This window comes from Aricia agestis, chromosome 9 (assembly GCF_905147365.1).
Source record: "Aricia agestis chromosome 9, ilAriAges1.1, whole genome shotgun sequence".
NCBI classification, from domain to species: domain Eukaryota; kingdom Metazoa; phylum Arthropoda; class Insecta; order Lepidoptera; family Lycaenidae; genus Aricia; species Aricia agestis.
In genome coordinates, this window is record NC_056414.1 from 13,223,120 (window position 1) to 13,246,423 (window position 23,304).

Consider the following 23,304-nt stretch of genomic DNA (forward strand, 5'->3'; position numbering starts at 1 on the left):
ATGACCCAAATAACTGATTATTGTAAGCTGCAAGAAATTGATTAATTTTTTATCTCTTTAACAATTTTTCTATTCTTACCAATCATATTCAAAATCCTAATTCTTGTGCCAAAGGTGTAGCAACCCTGTTGTACATAAATCATAATAATCGTTACTTACTCAAAACTTCTCACAGCTCGCTAGTTAAAATATATGCTAAAGACTTCACTTAAAGATGTTTGTCTTTTTGAGTCTGCCCAAACTTTGATCTAGCGTTTTTAAAGCAAAGAAAAAGTTATAAATTCTGAAAATTGGAGAAACTCCACCAGGGGGGTGAGCCAAGATCTTTTCTTTATCGCTTTTTTATAGAATCGCCGATCAAAATGTTTGGAATTGACATAAGACAAGTCGAACGTCAACGTCATATTAACGAACACTTATGTCAATTCTATACATTTTGATTGGCGATTCTATAACGAAGCGACAACGAAAAAGTTTTGGCTAAATGGCCCGGCCTGCAGTCTTGCTCCCGAAACTGATAGGATTTTGATTTACGAGTCTGATTAGTTCCATATTAAGCCGCAGCACGATCGTGCTATACTAAGCTGTCGGGAGTGGGAAAACCGTTGAGATCGAATTGGTTCCAAATTGAGCCGCAACACGATTTTGCGCTAGTATATATGTCGGAAATAGCAAAAGCTTCGAGATCAAACTGATTCGATTTTGATTCGGTCGGGAGCATAAAGTTAATATACCTAGCGGAATAGAGAAACAAAGGCCTGAGCAAGAGAGATGTCACTAACAGCAACACTTCGTGGTAAAAAGAGACTTGTGATACATGACAGCAGAACTCTTATTTTGACGTCCAGTCGGCACATATCGGCACTTTGACAATTTAATCTCTTAGAAAGATGCTTATGTAAGTGTATACGTAAACAAATTTTTAAATACAGACTTAAATTAATTTCGGTTTCGTTTGACAGCTCGAGATTGTTGCTCTAATCCGCTAGGTATATTTTAACTCCATGGTCGGGAGTAAGGCAGCTGCTTGATTTTGCCTGTCACATTGGGAAGTTCACTTGACAGACATTTTTATTTGTAAGAGGGAATGGTTGTTATTTACTTGAGCAGACTACATTTTACTAAATATTCCATTACCTACTTTGATCTAAAATCGTTCGATAGGATCGTTCCTTATCACTTACGCTTATCTCTAGACCTGTTACGTTTGTGAACACCGTCAGTGCTGCCAGTTAAAGTTTTTAATTTGCAAGAACATTTTGGATACCGCCATCTCAGGCCCAGCATGAAAATCTACATTACAACGGGATTGTGTCTTAACAATCCCGTTCTAACTTTCAAATCTCGTCGATAAATATTCTTACATATTATAAACCTAGACTGGCAAACTTATTTTATATGCACATACCCAAGAAATTACAAAGAAAAAGCAGAAAAAGCAGAACCTGAAATTATTTTTTACGTTACAAAGCGAATTTATTCAAATGCTTGATACAGTATAAAAATATAGCTATTAAACTTATAATTTTTTTAACGATTCATGGTACTTATGACACGAACTAATAGGGCCGCTTATTTATTAATTAATGAGATATCGAAAACAGAACACTAATTGCACTAATGAATAATTTTGTAAATGTTCCCCTCTAGAGCAGAGTTTCGTGAATGAATCCACGCTCACAATTTGTATATCGACTTGTATAACGACTTGTGTTATCGCTTTGCTTGCTAATTAAAATATGGAACCCACTTTGAGAATCCCTGCTCTAGAGCCTTGCGCTACTATTGCGACGGCCTATATCAGACCAAATCTATCTAAGCTAAATAGATTACACTCACGTCAAACGTTACGTTGATGGTATACGGACACGTACGCACGTTACCTGTGCGTATAACGGGTCACCCATTACGTAGTAGCGCACGCGTGCTTGCGTGTACACTTTGGTCCTTACGGTACGCATGCATACGCTCAGTGCGTGCACGTGCTCGTCACGTTACGTGTTGGTACTGCGCACGCGTGCGGGCGCGCGGGTACGTCAGGGCGAAGCAAGCGGCGCGCGGGGGCGGGGCGACTGGCGGCGCTGGCGGGCGAGGAAGGACTGGCCGGCGGACAGCGCGGCGAAGCGCGAGTCGACGGCGTCGCGGTGACAGCGCGCGCCGAGCTCGTACCACGCGGCTACCATCAGCTTCTGTTCGTTTGCCCGCGCGCTCTCCTCGCTGCCGTTGGCGCTCCACCTGCAACATTATATAAGTATTAGAATATATAATATTTAAATATATCATACAACGGAATAGCCGCGTACTGATTGAGTCCGATGCGATTGGTCCGCGGCCCGAGCTCGCAAGGCTGCTCGCTTGGTCAGTACGCGGCTAACGGGGTCGCCGAAACTGTTCTTTGTGTAGGGAGATTACTAAGCGATTCAGTTAAATGTCATAATAACACAGTACTGTTTTATCTAGGGGCGATTCCGAGATTAGGCAGCATCACGAGTAAGTAGGCACAAAATTACACATTTAGTCTAAGCTTCTAATGAACCGTGACATGATATATTTCGATCATATTATGAGTAATAACTTACTCTATCTGTCTATTGTTGTTGGCCTGAGCGGCTTCACTGCGGGAGGCGCTCGCGATGGCGTTGCTACGTGAGTAACCTAGGGTTATGTCCGACAACGATTGGTGACCTGTAATGAATCATTAAAGCTATATATAAAGATTGCTAGAACTTTAAAATCAGAGTAAAGAAATTAGTATAACTACAGCAATAGGATCAAAGCCAAACTGTCCCTTGCGTTGAGCCATGTATGCCACACTGTATGCTCCGCGTTGCGTGGGCGCGTGACAATGCAATACAAAACGGTGACATCGCAGCCCGACATTCTCCCGCCCATTGACATGGGATGCGGTCATTCTGTCCAAATACCGTAGTCCATATCAGATAATGTGACAAAATAGGGTTACCATTAGGATATAATATGATAAAATAGTATGTATGTAACACGTCAGATACTTGACGCTACAATGACGGACCACAATCTGGCTTCACTCTTAACGATCTTCCTATTTTGAATAGTGATTTCGTGTTATAAATATCATAATTATTTAGAAAAATATTTACCTGGAGCAGTACGAGGGTTGAGGGACTTCACCACCTCCTTGGCCTTGTCGAGGCACCGCTTGTACTTGTCCTCAGTGGCTAGCAGCTCTGCGTCGCGCGCCGCCAACGCCTCCTGTAACTTCGCGCCGCGCCGCCTCTCCTCGGCCAGTAGACTCTGTAGCTCTTCCACTTGCATCGCTAAAGATATAAGTAATTGGTCTACTGTTTCTGATTATACACATTGTAACAAAACATAGTGATAATACTTTAGGGCAGGAGTCACCAATTAGTTTCGCTCGGGGTCCGTTTTGAGAATTAAAATGACCTTCGCGGTCCACACATAAATAAAATAAACAAATGTAATTACGGAAATTACAAAGGTATTTTGTATCAGTGAGAAAAGTGGCAATTTTTGTAGCTACAAGTTTATCAGTAATCAGTTTTTAATTAAAGAATTTTTAATTAAAGAAGAACATGCTTGGTCCGCACATCATGAGTCGGCGGTCCGGATGCGGACCGCGGTCTGCCATTTGGTGAACCCTTTAGGGTGTTCCTCTTTCAGCGCAGCTAGTTTTACAATGAACTCTATACACGGGACTCATACATACCCTAAAGTATTTTCACTTAGTTTTGTTACACCCTGTATATGTAATTATGACATTTTAAATAGAATTTTACGTAAGTTAAGCAACATTACTCTATATGTATAATATATTCGCAAGTCGCAGGTTTTACTGGTTCACTCACTATTGGTCACTCCGAAATCGCCTCGAAGATCGCTCAGAATCGCCGGGCCGTCTACCTGCGGCTTTTTATATGGCGAGACGAATTCCAGAAAGGTCCCGATTCACGTAAACAAGTATGGAAACTTTTTAGGAGGCTCGAGCATGTACCACCTGGCGCAATCTAGTTTCGAGTAGGGGATTTATGTGTAGTGTGTCCCCTGATCAGTTTCGCTGGTTTGCCGCTAGATGGCACCACATGTCCGTATACCGTGTACCGTAACACTATACATATCTCTTGTCTAAAACTAGATGTTGCTCTACAATTCGTTTATCGCGCGGAGACCGTAAATTCGTCCGCCAGGGATAAAAACTATGTTATGGCCGTTCCCGGGACAAACAAAATCGGTTCGACAACATAAACATGAAGATGTAACACACAGTTGGACAGACAGACATAATATTTAATATTTACATTTCTTCTGGCTCTCCTCCGAAGGGTACGCAAGTCGCGCGTGCGAGGCCTCTATGGTGGCCTCCAGCTGCATTATCTTCTGGTTGGCCTCGCGGTTCAGCGTGCGTTGCTTCTCGAGCCGGTCCGCGTAGTCTTCTAGAAGCTCCTGTAATAAAGGATGTTTGTTACTGTATACAGGTATAGTAAGCCGAAAAGGGGTGACTAGGGGGAGAACAACAGTTGTTCAGAATGACCCTCTGAGTCACGCCTTTTCGGCATACTATACCTTATGTAAAACAAGTATAATAAACATTTCCAAAGTCAAATTTGATAATATTATGGTAGTTGCTTAGACTCACAACAGGTAGATTCCTTTTTATCTTGTAAGAACATTTTTGTCGTCGTATTTATACACTCAGTGTCTAAACACACTAGGCCGAAGTTACGCGGCGTAAATTCCGCATGATTACGTCAACGCATACAAAATACGGACGGAACGCGACGGAATAGTGTGTCATCGGTACTTTAAAATACATTGCGGGCGTAATCATGCGGAATTTACGCCGCGTAACTTCGGCCTAGTGTATTTAGACGCTTACAATTAATCAAAAATTTAATAGGCTGGTCTTTTACTAGCGCACAAATATTTCGCTATCGCACTTTACCATAGATATAAATAACCGCGATAGAAAAATATACGAGTGTAAAAGAGACAACAAGTAGCAGATTAATTTACAAAAGTATGTGCCCAGTTCTAAGTTAAGTCGTTTACATACTTGAACTGAAGCTTGGTCCGCTTGTGACTGGTTCTGTCGTAGTAATTTATTCTCATGTTCCAAACGCGTCATTCGCTCCTTCAAGTCATTCGGTATAAGCTCCCGCGATACATTGTCCTCTGTCGCGCCTGAAAATTATGTCATAAAAAACTAAATTTAAATAAAAGAGCAAGAAGTTCTTTTGGTAACATATTCACGATAATAATTTGGTGCGATAGACCATATTTAAATTTACTATATCATAAAATATATAGTTTAAAAAAATAAAAAATTCGCCTTTAGCATGCACAAAATAATTCGGACATTTAGTTTGATGACTCAAGAGTTTTCCTTTTTCCAAATCTTCGATAGATCGCAGGTAAATATAAACAATTTCAGTTCGTGACAAACGATAAATAATTACCTATGCGAAATGGTTATAGGTAGGTTATCATCTTTATAATATATTTAATATGATTTATTTTGAGAAAACGACTTTAGAAATAATTACAAATAATACTATAGTACAATATACTTAAATTACTTGGTCATTGAAATGAAATGAAAGTATTTTTTTCCTAAATAGGTTAACAAAGTTAACACTTTTAGAACGTCTACATGAGGCCTACCATTTCCGGCAATAGCAATTCAAAATAAATTTAGCCTTATTTAAAGCTAACATTTTATTTTACCTGTAGTGATAGTAGAATACCGCAGGTCCTCTACAGTTTCTCGTAGGGTGTCTCGCTCTGTCATCAGTGCATCTCTTTCCCTCTGCAAGCTAGCGGCCGTGTTACTCAGTTTCTTATTCTCAATCTCCAATTTGTCAGCTTTCGTTATTTCTGCGTCCAATTTCTCGTTAAGATCTGTCACCTGCAAAAAATAATAATTATACAGAAAAATTACAATACGGTATTTTACGTGCATACTCAGTTACGGTAAAATTATGATACCACCCTTTCGTTCTGGGTTGAGAGCTATATCGAACCAGTTAATGAAAAGTGTCACCAAGGCTACTTTGAGATATTATAAACATTACACACAAATCACAAATAAGTGATCATGATTTAATAAATGACAGATAAACAAATATTTAAACAAACATTCATTTACCTGTCAATACACACATACCCAAAACTTTTATGGGCAATGTAATGTCTTTTATCATAATATTACTGAATTCGAACCTGCTTCTTGTATATGTCCAACTGTGCCCGCAAAGCATGCGCCCGCGCAGCCGCCTGTTCGTGTTCTATAGCGCGCTGCACGTGCTCCGTGTTTGAGCGCTCGAGAAGTTTCACCTGAAATGAGTTTTCAAGACAATGGTTTTTAAAATACCAGATCTTTTATAAACATTGAGTGTTATTATCTACGACCATTCTATTATACAAACTTGATTGCGAGAAAATTTAATTTGAAGTTATGTGCAACAAAACACTAACGGCTCACATAGTTAATTGACTTTCGAACTTTGAAACATTTTAAAAAGTTGTAACGTCACATTTTGACAGTTGAACTTTTTAATTGAATCCAATGAGGCGAATTACCTGTCGCCGCAGATCGACGTGCTCCTCCATGCGCTTCTTGTATGAGGCGACGGTGGCCTCGAGCGCGGCCGCCTTCGCCGCGGTCTCGCGTAACGCATCCACTTCGTCCTTGAGAGCTGCGTTCTCCGCAGCTGCAATCTGTGACATTAGTTTTTCTTTAATTAATTGGCCAAGAAAACTGATAGTTTTCATTGCTTGAATGCTTTTTTAAGATGCTTGTCATAATGAATGCCTGAGGGTATGGTATGTGTTAACCGCCGTCCGCCAACACTAAAGGAGCTACGTTAGTGTTGTGGTGGAACTTAACTATCTCAAGACTAATCTTAATGAGTAAAAAAACCTGCAACCAGAAAACTAAATTTTTGGTTTGAATAAGGTGCTGAGATCTTGTGTACATACATTAAGACGTAGAACATAGAACATAGAAAGTCTATTCTGTTATTATCTAGCTACTGATATTTATCAATTTAATATTAGCTTTCGATTCAATTACCTGAAGCTCCTCATTTCTGAGTTTCAATAACGCGAGTTCCCTTTCCAACACATCGGCTCTAGCTCTCTGATCATCCCGCTGCAGTTCGACCTTATCGAGTTCGTCCTTGAGCGCGTCGAGTTGCGCGCGCATGTTGCTGTAACGGAGCGTGCCCGCGTGGGCGGGGCCTAGCGACGCGCCGCCATCGTCCATCTCCCTCACATTAGCGTCCATCTCGCTCTCGCGGACCGCCGTCAGTCGGCTTACCTCGCTGAGCAACGTCATCTTCTCCTCTTGGAGAATTTTAACCTGGAAATTGGAATCATGTTGCTCCTCCATGTTTTTAACCATCCATCATGTTTTTAACTGTTAAGAGTGTATTCGCTGTGGATAAGCGAATGTCCATCGGTATGAAGTTTTTTGTGTTTGGTGTTAAATGTGCAATCAGAGAAGTTGATTTCTAGGCAGATGGCGGACCTAAGCAATTTGGTCGCGTTAAGTCGAACTCATCCGACCGATCACAGCTAACACTGAATTAAATAAGCCGACAAACGACGCGCGACGTAGGTCTGTCAACTGCCTAGGAATCAATTTCCTCGGGTATACAACAACCCTTGCAACAACGTTATAGTTATGTCTGTCAAGCCACTTTCTTAAAGTTGCATTGGTAACACAGTATAATATTTTCCTATCTTATGAGATTTCGATCGATTCGACTATTTTCGATCTCATACATTTTAGGACAAATTCTTTCCCAATTAAAAAACGTTTAGTAACATTATATCCGTCAGAAATACCGACATAAGGCCCTGAGGAGTTCCGGGCGCTCGCTAGTGAATTTAGAGGTCGCCCATCGCAATACCTCACCCGCGCCGCCTCTCGACACTCGCCCCACTTTCACCACCACTATCTCGGTAATTATGTTCCAAACTATACTTACGTCAGTTTAATTAGATTTAACAGTAATTGGAGTTCGGTATTTATTGCCGTTAAGATAGTAAAGAGATAAGAAATAAGAATTGCACGAAATATTGAAACAATGAAGTGAAGCAAGGCTTTAATCTTTAAATTATTATATTTTTATCCATTCTGCTGTCACGGCAGCATCAAAGTATTTACTGAGAAAGCAAATAAGTTGCCGTACGTACGCAAAGACGGAAACAAATGTTTTCTTAGTACGACCTTTTCGGTCAATGTCTCAGCGTTCTAAGTCTTCTTTAATTCATGTCATTGGAGACATCTTCAATATTTTTACATTTAATTTAAAACAGAAGCGTCCAACCGGTAGGCGGTAGCCCGCGGCCTGTTATCTAGGCGCCCGCGAACAATATGGGTCAAATAAATTAAATAAACAATCACTAAATTAGCTAGTTTCCTTTATATCGCTTATACTTTCTTTAAACTTCGTGGTGCCCGGGTGGCTTATCAGGATTTTCAAAATAGCCCTTGGAGCAATACCAGTTAGGCACCACTGATTAAAATGTTTGCTATATAATCATAATTGGAAAGATCTAAATAAACGATAGGTACATGCCGTGTGGTAAAAAAATTGCGACAAACGTAGCTCATCTTGGTGTCCACTGTGTCCTTTTCACACAAAGCAAGAACGTAAAATAATTTTCAATGTTGCAAAAAGACCAGCGCCGACTTTGTGTGCGCAAAAGTAATTCTCGCAGGAACCGTACATTATATTGGGAAGTAGCTCCTTTACCCCAGACCACGGGAAATGTCTGTACCGAATTTAATTGAAATTGGTCAAGAAGTATTTTCCAAGCCTACTCAAGTAAGAATGGACCTTTGTTTACTTACTCTTTTATTTAGCATTTACTTTGGCAAAGAAGTAGTTTAAGATCTAAAGTGAAACATATTGATAGTCTGTCAGAAAAGTGAAGAAATTAAAAAGTGGCAACATCGTAGTGTCATCCCATCTTTCTTAGATTGATTTGAAAGGGATGACACTACGATGTTGCCACTTTTTAATTTCTTTACTTTTTTGACAGACTATACTTTTCATCCTACTGTATACTTATTGTTGCCAAAGAAATTCTATTCTATTCTTATTTCAATTTATTATAATTTATAGTAGTTGAGAAGTAGTGTTTACCTGCGCATCGAGCTCGTGGCACCGCTGAGCGAGGGCCTCCTTCATGTCCACTTCCGGTTCGACGGTCGCCGCTTCCGGTATGCTGCCGCGGTTCGGCCCCAGCGTCAGCGTCTCCAGCTCCTAATTCAAACCCGCCAATTTCGAATTACGAACATGTCAGCCAGTAATAAACACCTCCTACGCGGGAATTTCGAATTAGGAACATGCTGCCAGAAAAAGGACAATTTTTTTAATCGCGCGAATTTCGTATATCGAACATGTTATGTGCCAGTATTTTTAAACACATTCACACATTCGTAACACACGACCAAAACATAACTGTTGAATAACCCGTGAAGGATATTTGGCGCGTAACTAAAGCGTGCTAGCCGACATTGGACTAGAGCAGTCTTTTTGCAATTTAACAATCACTTTATTTGCGATAGAAAACCGCGGCAACACTGATGCCGGCACTTACTTGTATGGCTTGCATAATAGATCGCTGGCACGCCAGCTCGAGCTCCATAATTCGCGTGATGTACTCCTCTTTCTTGTTGCAGTTGACCGCACAACCTGATGTTGATTACAACTTGTCAAAAATATTTTTAAATTATACCTTTTTTTGAGCTTACTTAGTTTAAAGTAAATGACTCTTTTGATGGTCCAATAAAAACAAATACAACAAAAATTGCAATTAAGCTTGCTTTTTTGCGATGCACGCCTCGGAAATCGGGATCAATATGAGTGTCATGAGTCATGACTCATGAGTTAATTTTTTTTTTCATCTTATGAAGGAATGTGTAAGTGCATTTAAGTAAAAACTTATTTTTTCAGTTTTCACTTGAATAGTTAAAACATTTTTTTTATTACAAGATAAGTACAATAAAATTAAGTAGAAATAAACACTTACTAAGAACCAACTGCAGCAGCCTCCCCAAGTCTGCTGGGTCAGCATGTTCAGCGATATTCACCAAGTCAGGCTTTGAGAGCTCTTGCAAACTCAAATTGAGTATATCCTGATGATAATCTAAAAGTAACAAGAATAAGTATACAATTATAAATTTAAAGCAAAATTTTCTAAAATGAAACTTATAAACCTAGTAAAATTATTAAATTAATGTTATGTTTTCATGTGTCAAAAAGATACATTCATAACACAACTCACAGTAATCTATACAAATATTATAAAGCCAAAAGTATGTCTGATATCTGGTTATCTTTTTATGCTGAATCTATTTAGATAAAATTTGTATGACAATACTAGAGTCCTGGATAATTACTAACATGGAAAAATGCATGGTTTATAATGAAAATTGATTTTTGATCAAACAAAATTACAGGCAGCATAATGATGAGTACTCACATATGGTTTATGCTTGATAGTTTTACTCCAAATTGAGTAATAATTACTCACAAAACTCACAACTCGAAGGCTCACATTGAGACAGATTGATCAAATTAAATATATCGATTTAGAGTAAAACTATTGAGCAATGCTGAATGTGTGGTCGAAAGCTCGAGCCACGGGATTTGCTCGACGTTAATGCTTGATCGAGCAAAACCGTATGTGAGTACTTAGCATTAGCAATAGTTAATAAAGCTATTAATTAATACACCTGCATTAAGAAAACACATACATCTTTTCTCTACTGAACAGTACATACATAGTTGCATGGTATAAAAGTAAACAATATGTGTATGTAAATTAAAATTATGCAATAGGAGAAAGCTAGCAGAATACAGTTCTGGTCCATGTACTGCCGCCTGTGATAATTCATTCATTTTCTAATTATTAACTTACTATACAGACAATGTTAGTTTGTGTGTTTTGATAAGCTTGTTTTATGTTTATAAAGCATATTAAGTATATGTTTTTGTTGGATCAGGTCACTTACGCAGGTACAACATAAACTAAAATGATAGTTTGGAAAAGTATACATTAAAAGTATTAGTTTTATTCAACAGAAGACAATATTATTATACTTTATATTTCCTTCATTTTAAATGAGCAACAATACTTCTCTATACAAATATAGTGTGAAATTGTCTCTTTATTTAATTGCATCCTCCTACTTGAACCATTGCGCCAACTTATGCAATATTTTGATTGGTGATAATATTTTAAGACTGAATAGGACTTCTTGTGATTATCATAATATTATCTGTGCCAAATTGTATGTGCCCGTTCAATGCAGAGTTACAAAAAAGCATTATTTGTGCAAAAACTTAAGCTATTACAAATGGATGGCTCATGTTAGATATTTGGACGAATAAATATTTACTTACCAACCACACCATCCAAAATTTTCTTTAAATTACTAACTTTTAGCCTCCAATTATGGCCCACATCAGTTTTAATTTTAGATTTCCAGACTGATGTGAAATACTCAGGAGCTATTTGTGTTAGGGCTTCTGCTATCGCCACTCCATCAGAGAGATCTAGAATTGCAACATTAGATATTATAGTGTAGGTTTATTGCAGCATGATGACTATACTGCAGTCAGAAACAACTTTTACAATCTAAACTAATTCAAGGGCTTAATTGCTTTTTAAAACTTACTACAATGTTTTTAATAACGCTATAAAAAAGTTTATTGCTTTACCTTGAGGATTTTCATGTCTAGCAGTAAGATTTAGGGTCTGCAACCATTTGATTAGATTGTCACACAAAGCTGAGCCGTTTTCCCCCATGTTGATCAATTATTTTTAGTATTGTTTCTTCAAAAAATATTTTCCACATTAACAGAAGTTATAAATTTAGCATTATAATAAATAGAAGACGAAATAACACACTATGAAAATAAAATAAAACAATTTTCGAATACAATTCACATAAAATGACGTATTCAGTAAGTGTTTACTAAATGTCAATGTCATTTAAAACCTTCTACTTCTTAGTTTTTTTTATGTTTAGTAATTTGCCATATAGGATTCACACCCACCGGCAAAATAGTGCAGTCGTCGTGAAAATGTGATTTGGTTGCGTTGCGACTCGCGGCCCCCGACACCAATATGTCATTGCCCGACACCAAGACCAAAATATGTTTATTGCCCGCATAATATAACAAAAAGGTTGAGTACCACTGCAATAAATCAGATAAAGAATTCCTTGTGTATTCGTTTTTAATAAGTAATCTATTTTTACAATAACATGGAATCTAATTTTAAAAAATCTATAATATTGCTAGCAGCTAGTCTTCATATTTTGGTTCAAATGAAACACGATATTTTTTAAATAAACTTTCTTTATTATAATTCTTCATTCACAGTCACACTGGAGTACTCTAGTGGCAATTTACAGCCCATATACTTGTTTTGTGAAATTGAGTAACCTATAACATTATTCCACAGTCTATCTTTAGTGAGTAGATATGGATTACAAAATAATATAACTGATATTTGAGCTCTCGTGATTGCTACGTTCAATCGTTTAGGGTTTCTCAGAAAACCTAAAGCATGTTTCAAATCTTCTAACAGATGTGATTCTGCCGACCTTACAGTAGATATAAGTATGATAGGTCTTTCTTGTCCCTGAAATTCTTCAACTGTACCAATTTTTGGTCGGGGTAGTCCCATGGAATCGAAAAGTAGTCGTAGGTATTTGACCTGAAATAAAAAGAAACTTGTTTTAAAAATAAATTTAAACATACAACAGGTGCCGTCCATAGGGAGGGGTGCCACAGGGGCCTAGACTTCTTCCAAAATCATTATGACAGATGACTATATTGTGCCAGTACAGCTGTTCTACAAATTATTGTAAGTTCATAATATAATTATTTAGTAAAGAAAATCTGACCGCTACCATGTCTGCCGTTTAGCTTTAATAAAAGAGAAATGGGCAATGCAAAGTTTGATATCATTATGGGTAGATCGTTATTGAACGGAGACATGTTACTGTTAGCTATTTCACAGGTGTTGATCAAATGCTTTCTCCAGTTTGGACAAGCAATCTTAAAATTCAATGGGTTAGGTTTCCCATACAAACTATAATAATAATCTATACTCTATACTAATATTATAAATGCGAAAGTATCTCTGTCTGTCTGTCTGTCTGTCTCGCTTTCACGCCAAAACTACTGAACCGATTGCAATGAAATTTTGTACACAGTTATTCTAGAGTCTGAGAAAGGACATAGGCTACATTTTGATGTGGGAAAATATCTTATTTCCATGAAAATATCGATGAAAATGAATTCGCATTGCGCGTGGCCAGCGCTCATCCCGGGGGTCCTGGGTTCGAGTCCCGCAGGCGGAACAAAAAGTTTTCAATGTTCCTGGGTCTTGGATGTGTATTAAAATAATATTTCAAAAATCTTAAATATATTTTATGTATAATATTATAAAAAATCCAGAAATATATCGATGCAATGAACATTTTAGTTCTAATACGATTCAACAGATGGCGTTTTATTTTTTACTTCATTGTAACATAGAACTAATCATACTTATTAGTTATTATGTTTTTGTTTATAGTTTTTAATACGTTAGAATATTATGTTTAATAATATTATCACTTGGTATAATAATAATCAATCTATTTTATCTTATAGAACTCCTACTGCATTTCTAAGGAGTTTTGAGTGTACCGTGTTGGCCTATATTCCATCCAGAAAATATATCAATGCAATCAACATTTTAATTTTAATATATGAAAACAGATGGCGTTTTATTTTTACTTCATTATTGTAACAGAAACTAATCATACTTACTTTATTATATATTATTGTTTTTATTCATAACTAGCTGTTGCCCGCGACTTCGTCCGCGTGGACTTTAGTTTATAGCGCGCGGTGTAAACAAAATTTGTGTCAAATTTAAAAACTTTCTTAAGTCCTGGTAAGTGGTACCCCTCTTAGGGCCGCGCTACACCGGAATGGCAGCGCTGAAAGTGCTCGCCTCGCCGCTGCCATTCCGGTGTAGCGCGGCCCTTAATTAATCAAAATACCCAAAAACAGCTGTGCAGTGTGCACATAATCTATACTAATATTATAAATGCGAAAGTATCTCTGTCTGTCTGTCTGTCAGTCTCGCTTTCACGCCAAACGCCAAAACTACCGAACCGATTGTAATGAAATTTTGTATACAGATAGTCTAAAGCCTGAGAAAGGACATAGGCTACTTTTTTACTGGAAAAAAGGGTTGTAAGGGTCGTAAATTTGTTCAAAAAATTCATAATAGATGGCGCCGTGCGTCTTCTACATCGCGCTGACGCTTGCTCAAAAGTCTTTCTATAAGAGGTGGTATCATCTTACATTTAAGTCTCGATTTTTTTCGATTGTTATATCTATTCTACGGTATTAAATAACTCAGTACTTTATCTGTGCAGGCAGTGACGTAACCTTAAGACCAAATTTCACCAACGACTGTTAAAGTTAATGCTCGAATTAGAATCACGTTAGCTGTTTCGTTTTTCATATGAATGAAAGAGAAGACAGGACATTTTAACAAGCTGTTAACACTAACAGACGTTGGTGAAATTGGGGCTAAACCTATCAATGATAAATAGTTTATGGGTAAAGTTGTGTAATTGGGGGGCTAAATAAGCTTTAAAATTTGGCATAAAATATAAAGTTTAATATAAAAAAATGAAGTACTTATTGTGTGCACACTGCACAGCTGTATTGATTTAAGGGGTACCAGGTTTTTTTTATAAAAGCTTTTGACACCAATTTTGTTGACATCGCGCGCTATAAACTGAAGTCCACGCGGACGAAGTCGCGGGCAACAGCTAGTTTAATATAAATGTTTCTTAATAACTATATTATTATTACCTGTGCAATATATGGAGTAATAATACCAATTTCATCCGCAATCACATCATTCTTATACAACTTACAAGCTGTTAAAGCGACCATAGATGCTTCTTGAGGGTTATACCAAGATGGACTATCCTCAGCTCGGGTATTAGTTCCATTAATGCCATAAACAAAAATACCACCACCATCATTAATATCTGGTAACTGGAAAATGCTAGACGTAGCTTTTTTGAGCCTCATTATTTCTGAAATATCTTTCACCATTTTGACAACAAGTGAGCCATCATAAAACATTTCACTGGGTAGTTTCAAAACTTCTTCCAAAGACCTATAATTATCATTGAGCTTTGTCACTAGTCTATCATCAAAACCATTTTTAAAAGCATCTTTGTCCTTCAGATAGGGAAATGTTTGTAGAATTCTGCATAAATATGACTCATCCATGAAATATTCTTTACAGTATTTTGACACAACAACTGGTCCCAGTTGCATGGGATCACCTGCAAGAATAATTTGCCCATACTCTTTGTCAGTAAATGTCAGAGGTACCATTATTTCTGGCTCGGTCGCTTGTCCAGCTTCATCTACTATGATGTGAGTGAAATGTCCTCTTGGTAGGTCCCAGTGTTTCATTGCGCCGAGCGAGTTGCATGTGCCTATAGTTACTCTATGGCGACCGATAAAAGATTTTTGGCAAGACAAATTCATATTATCTTTCACTGTGTGTTTAGACTTTGCAGAGTTTTCAGCAGATATATCTATTGTAGCACAAAATGGTTTTATTGCTTCAGGAATTGTATCCGAATCGACTAAATAATTAGCGATTATCCTCACAACAGAACCAGAGAATGAATCTTTATATTTAATCAGCCTTTCTGTGACTAAATTGGAGGCACTGTTAGATGGAGTGGCAATCAAGATCCGACTTTCTGGAATTTGTGTTAATATTTGCAGGACTGTTTCTATGACAGTGATTGTTTTTCCAGTCCCTGGAGGACCAAATATGATATAAGGCAGAGGGCGACATTCTCCTCTAAGTATATTAGTTACTGCTGCCTTTTGATTACTGTTAAGATTGTTATTATACCATTTGATATTTTCTATTGCCTCATCTGTTACTTGCGGCAGTCGTAATTTTAATTTAGACGGAAACAAAATATCCGAACCGAGGTTAGATATTGCAAGGTTAATAGAATGGTGTGCTCGCCTGTAAATTGTTCTGGAGAAGTGGAATTCAATTGAAACATCACTGCCGCTGTAACTGCTCTGAAATTGAGGGTTAAATTTCATAAGCACTAAATTTCCTCTTATTTCATGGACAAAACCTTCATATTGACGGGCTTCCTTATCCCAAGCATCTTTTACTAGTGCCCTGTCTCCTTTGATCAATGAAGGTCTTCTCTCGGCGAGTCCAGGAATTTCGATACCCAGGTAGTCCTGATATTTTAACAAAAATATATTACTTTTGTCATAAACTCGCATATTAATATTTGCTTCGATTTCTTCCATATACAACAATGTATGCCATATGTCCGTATAGTTAAATACATTTAGCTCTTGATTAAGACATGGCAAATAATGATCGATTCTTGATAAAGTCTTTTCATAACGATTGCCAAAATTTTCATCATTTGGATCTCCCAGCAGAACAGACCAGATTTTATCAGGTATCGGGAAATTGCCTATTCTAACAGCTATAAAGTTACAACTTCTTAAACTTTTTACTCCAGGAACAAATGTGGGATCTTTTTGTCTGATATTTTGCATATTGTCAACTTTTTGAGATTCAGATAAACCAATACTGTTTTCATTAATGTTGCCAATACTAAAATCATTAACCACATCTATTTCTATAATCCTCTTTACCTGAAATCCTCTAAATAGTAAAATAAATGTTTCTCTCGTAGTGCCAAAGAATTTTGGGGTACATTCAACTGAAAACACGAAAGTATTTCCAGATTCAATTCTCACTGGGGAATTCAAGAATGGCTTCACATTTATTTGAGAATCTCTCTTTTTGCCCAATATAATCCATTTATTCATAACATAAGTTTGTTTGCTTTTGTTAGTTATTTTTAATTGAGTGGTATCAGTTTTGTTCATGTTGAGGCAGAATTTGATAGGATAAGTGACTTCAATGTTTTTATCTTTTTCAACCTTAAGGTGGTCCTCATCATTAGGCTCTGTTTCATCTGGAGTAATTTGGCCGGTGACAACACTATTATTGTCTAGTAACAAAACTTTAAGAGCTCTCCACACACAATGACCTTGAGTACTTTCAACGGCTTCAACCATAACCTAGAAACAAATAAGTTTAAAATACAAATGATATCCTTGTATTGGAGAAGTTCAATAATGGGTTGACTGGAAGAAAATGCCTGAACTCTAAAATCATTAAGCCAACCTCTGTAAGTTTTTGTGTGCAAAAATTATAAAAAAGAAAAATTGGTTTCTTAAATTTTACCTTGGAACCCTTTTGAATCTCCACTCCATCCACAATGGAGTCTTTATTGAAGTAAATGTTTTTATTACAAGTGCCATATTCTCCAAAATGTTCTGTTACTGTAGCACTTTTTATTTTAGTTCTCAGTGCTTTGAATGACATTACTTTTAACACCTGAAATTTTGGACGTAATTTTTTTAGGACCTTGTTTTTAACTGACTTCTTGACATTACAAACTTAAGGGCCTGTTTCACCACTTCCTGATAAGGCTATCCACCAATTAACTTGACAGATCAAGTATGGAGAATCTGTCAAAAAAGTTGTGAATAGCCTTTTAGGCACCTTATCAGAAAGTGGTGAAACAGGCCCTAAAAGTTATATTTTCATTAACAATACAACTACATAGTACATACTTAACTATAATTGATATAATTGTAGCATATAATTGTTGGCTTCTGATTAAAACAAAGGTTAATTTAATACTATAATTTTGTCAGCCCCGGATCTAGGCGGGGGGGGGGCAAGCCGGGGTCTGTGCCCCGGGCGGCAAATTCAGGGGCCGGCCAAATTCATACTTCACGGACCAATGGACAACTCATCATTGACCACGTAATAAAATATATAATAGCAAAAGTACAGCAATTTCATGGCCATATCAACTTGACCGATACCCTGATCGCGGACTGCGCGTTCAAAATTGGTCCGGCTCCCGCACGCCTTTAAACCCTACCCTATTAATTATATTATATATCCTACATAATATTGATAGCTGAAATTGTATGGATGATAAAGGTGAAAATAAACATATGTAGGTAGGGGGGGCATAAGTAGGTAGGGGGGGGGGGGGGCGGCATTTTTCAGTTTTTGCCCTGCCTGAAAAAAATTGAAGATCCGGGGCTGAATTTTGTGGTTAAGTCACTACCAGTTTTAAGTCACAAAATATAATATATGTAACAAGTACCTGGTTTGCTGATATATCTGAGGGTTTATTATTGTTTTTCTGAACAATTGACTTTATTTCAATCCAATCACCCTGTATAGGTACAAATGTTCCTTCTACATCATCTAAGTTAAATTTTAGGTCACTCTCGTTGATGAAAACAAAACGCTCCTGTCTGAATTTAACTTGGCCCACCAAAATATGTTCGATGACATCAAACTTCTGTTCCTCCTCTTGGAAATCATCACCCCAATGGTAGCCTTTATTTTCTATGATTCTGACAACTACAGTGCGCTCATTTGGATCCTTATACCCCAAATATATAATATTGTCATCTACATTAAGTTTTAATGAACAATTTGAAGTGTCATAATATATGTCTCCATTGATAAGAACATAATCATCTCCTTGATCCGTAATTATTCCTAAAAAGAATTTTAAATTTATTAATTTAAAGCCTAGCTATAATATTGAACTAGGAGAATATTTTTCCTAGCCAGGTAGAACTTTGTCCTAATTCATTATTTGCTTAATTGTTTGTAAGTAGATAAATAAACTAAACTTTTACCATTTCTCTGAAAACATTTTGCGTCATCTGGGATGGTATTGGTTTCAGTAAAAGTACATGGCTTTCTATTTTCCTCCTCAAATTCCAATCGTAAGAGCTCATCAGCTAAAAAGTTTTCTTTATCTTCGTCAGTCTCAATTTCGTTGCTATTTATGTTGAATATGTATTTAAAAAAATCAAAGATAGTAGAAATCATTTTTTATAAGTCTTCGTATTGTTAAGGTAAACTATTGCATGTGACCTTTTTCATAATCATACTTCCACTCAGAGCTTTTAAGATATTCTAATTCTTTTCTTAATGTTTGAATTCTTTTTTGGTGCATTTCTTTCTGTGCATTTTTTAGAGATTGTTCTATACTATGTCCAATGTCACCATGATTCAATGACTGATCAAAATTTTGTATCCTTTGCACTGTATTCTGTATAAATAAAACACGTTATAAAAAACACACTTGTGATAATATTATCCCTAGATCAATAACCTTATTTTCTGACGCTTGTTACATAATATGTTGTTTTAACTACAGCATTTCAGAAAGACGATTAAAAGGTGATAATCAAATGGAATGTTTACAGTTTTGTTTTTATTTAATGGAAACATTGTATTTAAATTATTTAAACTACTTGAATAAAGTGATATGGCATATTTATTACCTAAACAGCCTTATAATTAAGATCATAGCTTGCATGACAAGTCAACAATTTAAATCTTTACTACTACTATTTATGATGATATTGTGGCAAAAAAACTTTAAATTTAATAAAACAATGAATGCGAAAGACTAATAAATTGAAAATGAATTTAAAAAACTAGCTCTCCGCAGAATGATTTTTGCACTTGTTGCAAGCACTTTTTAGGACATAAGCCACATTTTTTCCTTCTTATTGTGCAAGAGGTACATGAGCTGTACTATTTGGACAAGTTTCTATCGTGGAAATCAAAGTATTACTTCTTTGCAAATATTTTATGTGAACATCCATTATGTAACCTGGATCAATTTCAATATGGTCTTCTTTCTCACTCCCTGATGAATTTTGGTTAGCGGTTTCGTCTTGTAATATATAAATTTAATAAACCCGCAAAAAAGAAAAATGTGCAAAAATGTACAAACCTAATAACATAAAATGTCGCGTTAATAATAACACTCGTCGATGGTTGCTGGTATGGAGCTTACAGCGTACCACGTACAAAATACTACCGTCCATCGCGAGGGCAACTGGCCGATACAGATTAGCTAGAGTATGGAAAAAGTGCGATCGCGCGCGCAAAAGATAAAACGAATTTTTTGAAACCGCGTCGTCGAATGGACGAAGGTTAGTAATCTAGGGTTATACAATACTACACACGGGAACTGCTTCTTTGAAAGCTGGCACTTAGTGGCCAATTCCATTTGTCTACATTATTGTTATATCATAAGAAATATATTTCCAAATTCCAACTTACATGAGGTGTTTCTTGATCGGATGTAGAGAATGTAGACTGAGAAATATTACTTGAGGAAGAGGACATTACTTTATACCAGTATACTGATTTTTTTTCAATGTTGCTCTACAGTTTATGTACTTGTTGTGATTTTTGTTCTTTCTGTTATCATTAACACATTAATTATAGATAAGTTTTAATAATATTACGATTTTTATTACGAATATCAATTATGGTCATACGAATGTTGCACAGATCAGACATTAGTTACTACGAATGTTGTTTCATTGTTTTTTTTTTTTCATATAATGGCACTTCGGCTATAACCATGGCCAGTGTCGAGTATAATATTATGGCGGGAAAACAATATTCTTTAATATTACAATTTTTTATATATTATCGTCAGGTCAGTCAGGGCCATGTCAGGGCCAAAGTCTTAGTATAAAGTCAATACAGTCAAGAAGTCAAGTCGGTCGATTCAGTAAAGTGGTAGGACGCTTTACTGAAACTTTTGATGGAGTTTTGGAGGGAACACATAAGAGCACGTTTCTGGTTACTACATCACTTTCCCACACTTGTGCACGATAACGAATATTTAATGGTTAATATCCTACCAATATTACACATTAAAAACCCAGATAACACAATTTTAGGAAAATAATATAAAAACACAACATCACTCTTTCACATTCTCGCAAAAACTCCTTGTTTCTTTTTTTTTTTTTTTTTTTTTTTTAATTTATTGGGAGCTGGAAACGAGTCCTTTGCTCCAAAAAAATACAATAATAATACAAAATACAACAGATTAAAATTAAAAAAAAGGAATGTCTTTCTTCTATGTTGGTTCTCACCACAGGCTCTCATCAATGTTCACACTAAGCACTATTTACAAAAAAAAAAAAAAACAAAACACTACGGTACCTATTTACAATTATTTTTAAACTTTTTCCATCGTTGAGCATATATAACGGTATAAACATTTGAAGAAATTGTAATTAGACAGTAAATCTTCTGGGCGGCGGGGTACACTTATATCTTCATCTTTACAAATTTTATCTATTTCAGAGCAGAGTAAAATTCTGTCCAGACCTAGTGCTTTGCAATCAAAGATTATATGTTTGAGGTCAGCATCATTTTCTAAGCATTTGGGGCATTTTGCATCATCTAAAATTCTTAATTTATGGAGGTGGGAGGGGACCAAGCAATGTCCAAATCTCATCCTTGTTATTACTGATATGAATTTTCTTGATTCAAACTGTACAGTGTAATACCATGGGATTGAAAAATCTTTCTTTATGTCACTGTACCATTTACCCTTATTAACCTTTACTATATTCCAGATTCTTTTCCATAGCTCAAACATTTCATCTTTGACAGTCAAAAAGAGGTCTGTAAATGGCACTTTTATGATGTCCTTATGATCCTCATCTGGTGGTCCTCTAGAGGCTGTATCCGCCCTCTCATTTCCAGCAATTCCTCTGTGGGAGGGAACCCATAGAAATTCAATATTAATGTTATTACTGACTAATTCATGTAGAATGTTTTTGATCTTAAAAATTAAATAATTACTTTTGAAACTTAAATTACTATTATCTAGAGCTACTAACACACTTTTACTATCTGATATTACAAGAAAATTATTTACATATTATGACAAAGTTTTTATATATTGTAATGCCATATAAACAGCATAACATTCGGCTGTGTAGATAGAACACATATTACTGATTATAAAACATTTGGTAACATCCAGAAATTCATCATAATAAGCCGATTTAACCTCATCTATAGTTTTCGACCCATCTGTATAGATTTTGTAAAAGTCTGTTTTCTTTTCTATAAAACTGAGAAAGTCGGTCTTACCATAGATGTCTCCAGTTGTTACCAAATATTTTTTCTCTAGAGAACCTTCAAAGTTGTCATAAATTGGCCATAGATCACTAGAATAAATGTCATTTGTCATATTTAAAACCAACTGTAACAAAGTCGGCAGAATTTTACGAAAGGTTTATCCGGTCGAGTGTGTAAACAAGTGTTTTTCTTATTTTGGTTTTTCACTTTGTTTAATTCCGATCATTGTTATTTTTTTGTTGTTGAAGTTTCTATTTTTGGTTTTGGGTGTGTAAAATTATTGTGTTTGTCCTAGTGTAAGTGTTATTTTAAATAGTTTTGTAGTTGTTTATGTCCTAGTATAGCGTCATGGACGCCGAGCCGCCCGATCCGGGAGGTGGAGGTAAGGATACTCAGGCATGCCAACAAGTCGAAGAAATGGACTGTAACAATGTTACAGCGACAAGGAAGCGTGCAAATCCTGATGGCAACAATTTAAGTGCAAAAAAAATATCTAACAATGCACATTCCGTTCCATCCGTTCAAATGAGTTACATCTGCCCTGAATTTGAAAACAAAAAAGTGTACGGCGTTGATGATGTTGCGCCTTTCATAGTACATGTTTCTAAGGCTGAGGCTGATAATGACGGATCAACGCTACGACCCATGGAATTTGGGCAATTTTTATTTAAAAATAATATTAAAAACATTAAAATGGACGGCATTAAAAAGGTAGGTCGTAACCGCATCTCTGTAGAGTTTACATTAGCTGTCCATGCTAATGAGTTTTTAAACCTGTCTGTGCTTGCTAGTGCTGGATATGTTGTGGGAATTCCATTCTACAATGTTTCCCGCATGGGCATAGTGCGAGACATTCCAGTCGAATGGTCCATGGAGGTGCTAGTCACAAATTTATCTGTACCACCTGGTTATGGCGATGTGATGAAGGCCCGGAGACTGAGCCGGAAGATTTTTAATGATCAGCATCAACCTATTTACACTCCCACCCGGTCTGTTGTCCTGACATTCTCTGGCCAAAAACTCCCTTCCCGCGTGTATTGCTATTACACATCCCTCCCAATTGAAGCATATGTCCTACCAAACATCCAATGCAATAAATGTTGTCGTTTTGGTCACATTAAACCCCAATGCCGTTCTCAGCCTAGGTGCTATAAGTGTGGTGAATCACACGAGGGTGAAACTTGTGTGGTT

The 23,304-nt window shown here is 36.6% G+C and overlaps 2 protein-coding genes across 3 annotated transcripts; both read right to left on the reverse strand.

Annotated features, from left to right (window-relative positions):
* Positions 1–950: 950 nt before the first annotated feature.
* Positions 951–11,959, reverse strand: LOC121730193 (protein hook). Its single transcript, XM_042119135.1, has 14 exons — positions 11,736–11,959; positions 11,418–11,570; positions 10,042–10,158; positions 9,610–9,704; positions 9,153–9,272; positions 7,070–7,357; positions 6,577–6,714; positions 6,217–6,330; positions 5,722–5,902; positions 5,051–5,178; positions 4,296–4,440; positions 3,120–3,296; positions 2,580–2,685; positions 951–2,235 (listed from the first exon to the last, which is right to left on the reverse strand). Exons 1-14 carry the CDS (start codon positions 11,821–11,823, stop codon positions 2,037–2,039), a joined length of 2,049 nt encoding a protein of 682 aa, XP_041975069.1. The 5' UTR covers positions 11,824–11,959; the 3' UTR covers positions 951–2,036.
* A 410-nt stretch (positions 11,960–12,369) lies between these two features.
* Positions 12,370–20,492, reverse strand: LOC121730192 (probable RNA helicase armi). Of its 2 annotated transcripts, none has more exons than XM_042119132.1 (6): positions 20,284–20,492; positions 18,840–19,258; positions 18,293–18,696; positions 17,353–17,505; positions 14,904–17,186; positions 12,370–12,738 (listed from the first exon to the last, which is right to left on the reverse strand). In XM_042119132.1, the coding sequence occupies exons 2-6, from the start codon at positions 19,033–19,035 to the stop codon at positions 12,382–12,384; spliced, it is 3,393 nt and encodes a 1,130-aa protein (XP_041975066.1). In that variant the 5' UTR covers positions 19,036–19,258; positions 20,284–20,492; the 3' UTR covers positions 12,370–12,381. The 2 variants fall into 2 exon arrangements, with proteins under 2 accessions (XP_041975066.1, XP_041975067.1); XM_042119133.1 differs by lacking the exon at positions 20,284–20,492 and adding an exon at positions 19,829–19,894.
* Positions 20,493–23,304: the final 2,812 nt, after the last annotated feature.

Excerpts from the sequence above, each read along its gene's own strand:
- LOC121730193 (XM_042119135.1), bottom strand. The coding sequence starts at position 11,823 with ATGGGGGAAAACGGCTCAGCTTTGTGTGACAATCTAATCAAATGGTTG. Across the intron at positions 10,159-11,417 it reads AATTTTGGATGGTGTGGTTG|ATTATCATCAGGATATACTC; the intron begins GTAAGTAAATAT and ends TGTTACTTTTAG. Across the intron at positions 2,236-2,579 it reads AACAACAATAGACAGATAGA|GTGGAGCGCCAACGGCAGCG; the intron begins GTAAGTTATTAC and ends ATAATGTTGCAG.
- LOC121730192 (XM_042119132.1), bottom strand. The coding sequence starts at position 19,035 with ATGATTTCTACTATCTTTGATTTTTTTAAATACATATTCAACATAAAT. Across the intron at positions 18,697-18,839 it reads AAAATGTTTTCAGAGAAATG|GAATAATTACGGATCAAGGA; the intron begins GTAAAAGTTTAG and ends AATTCTTTTTAG. Across the intron at positions 12,739-14,903 it reads TTACTCCATATATTGCACAG|GTCAAATACCTACGACTACT; the intron begins GTAATAATAATA and ends TTTTTATTTCAG.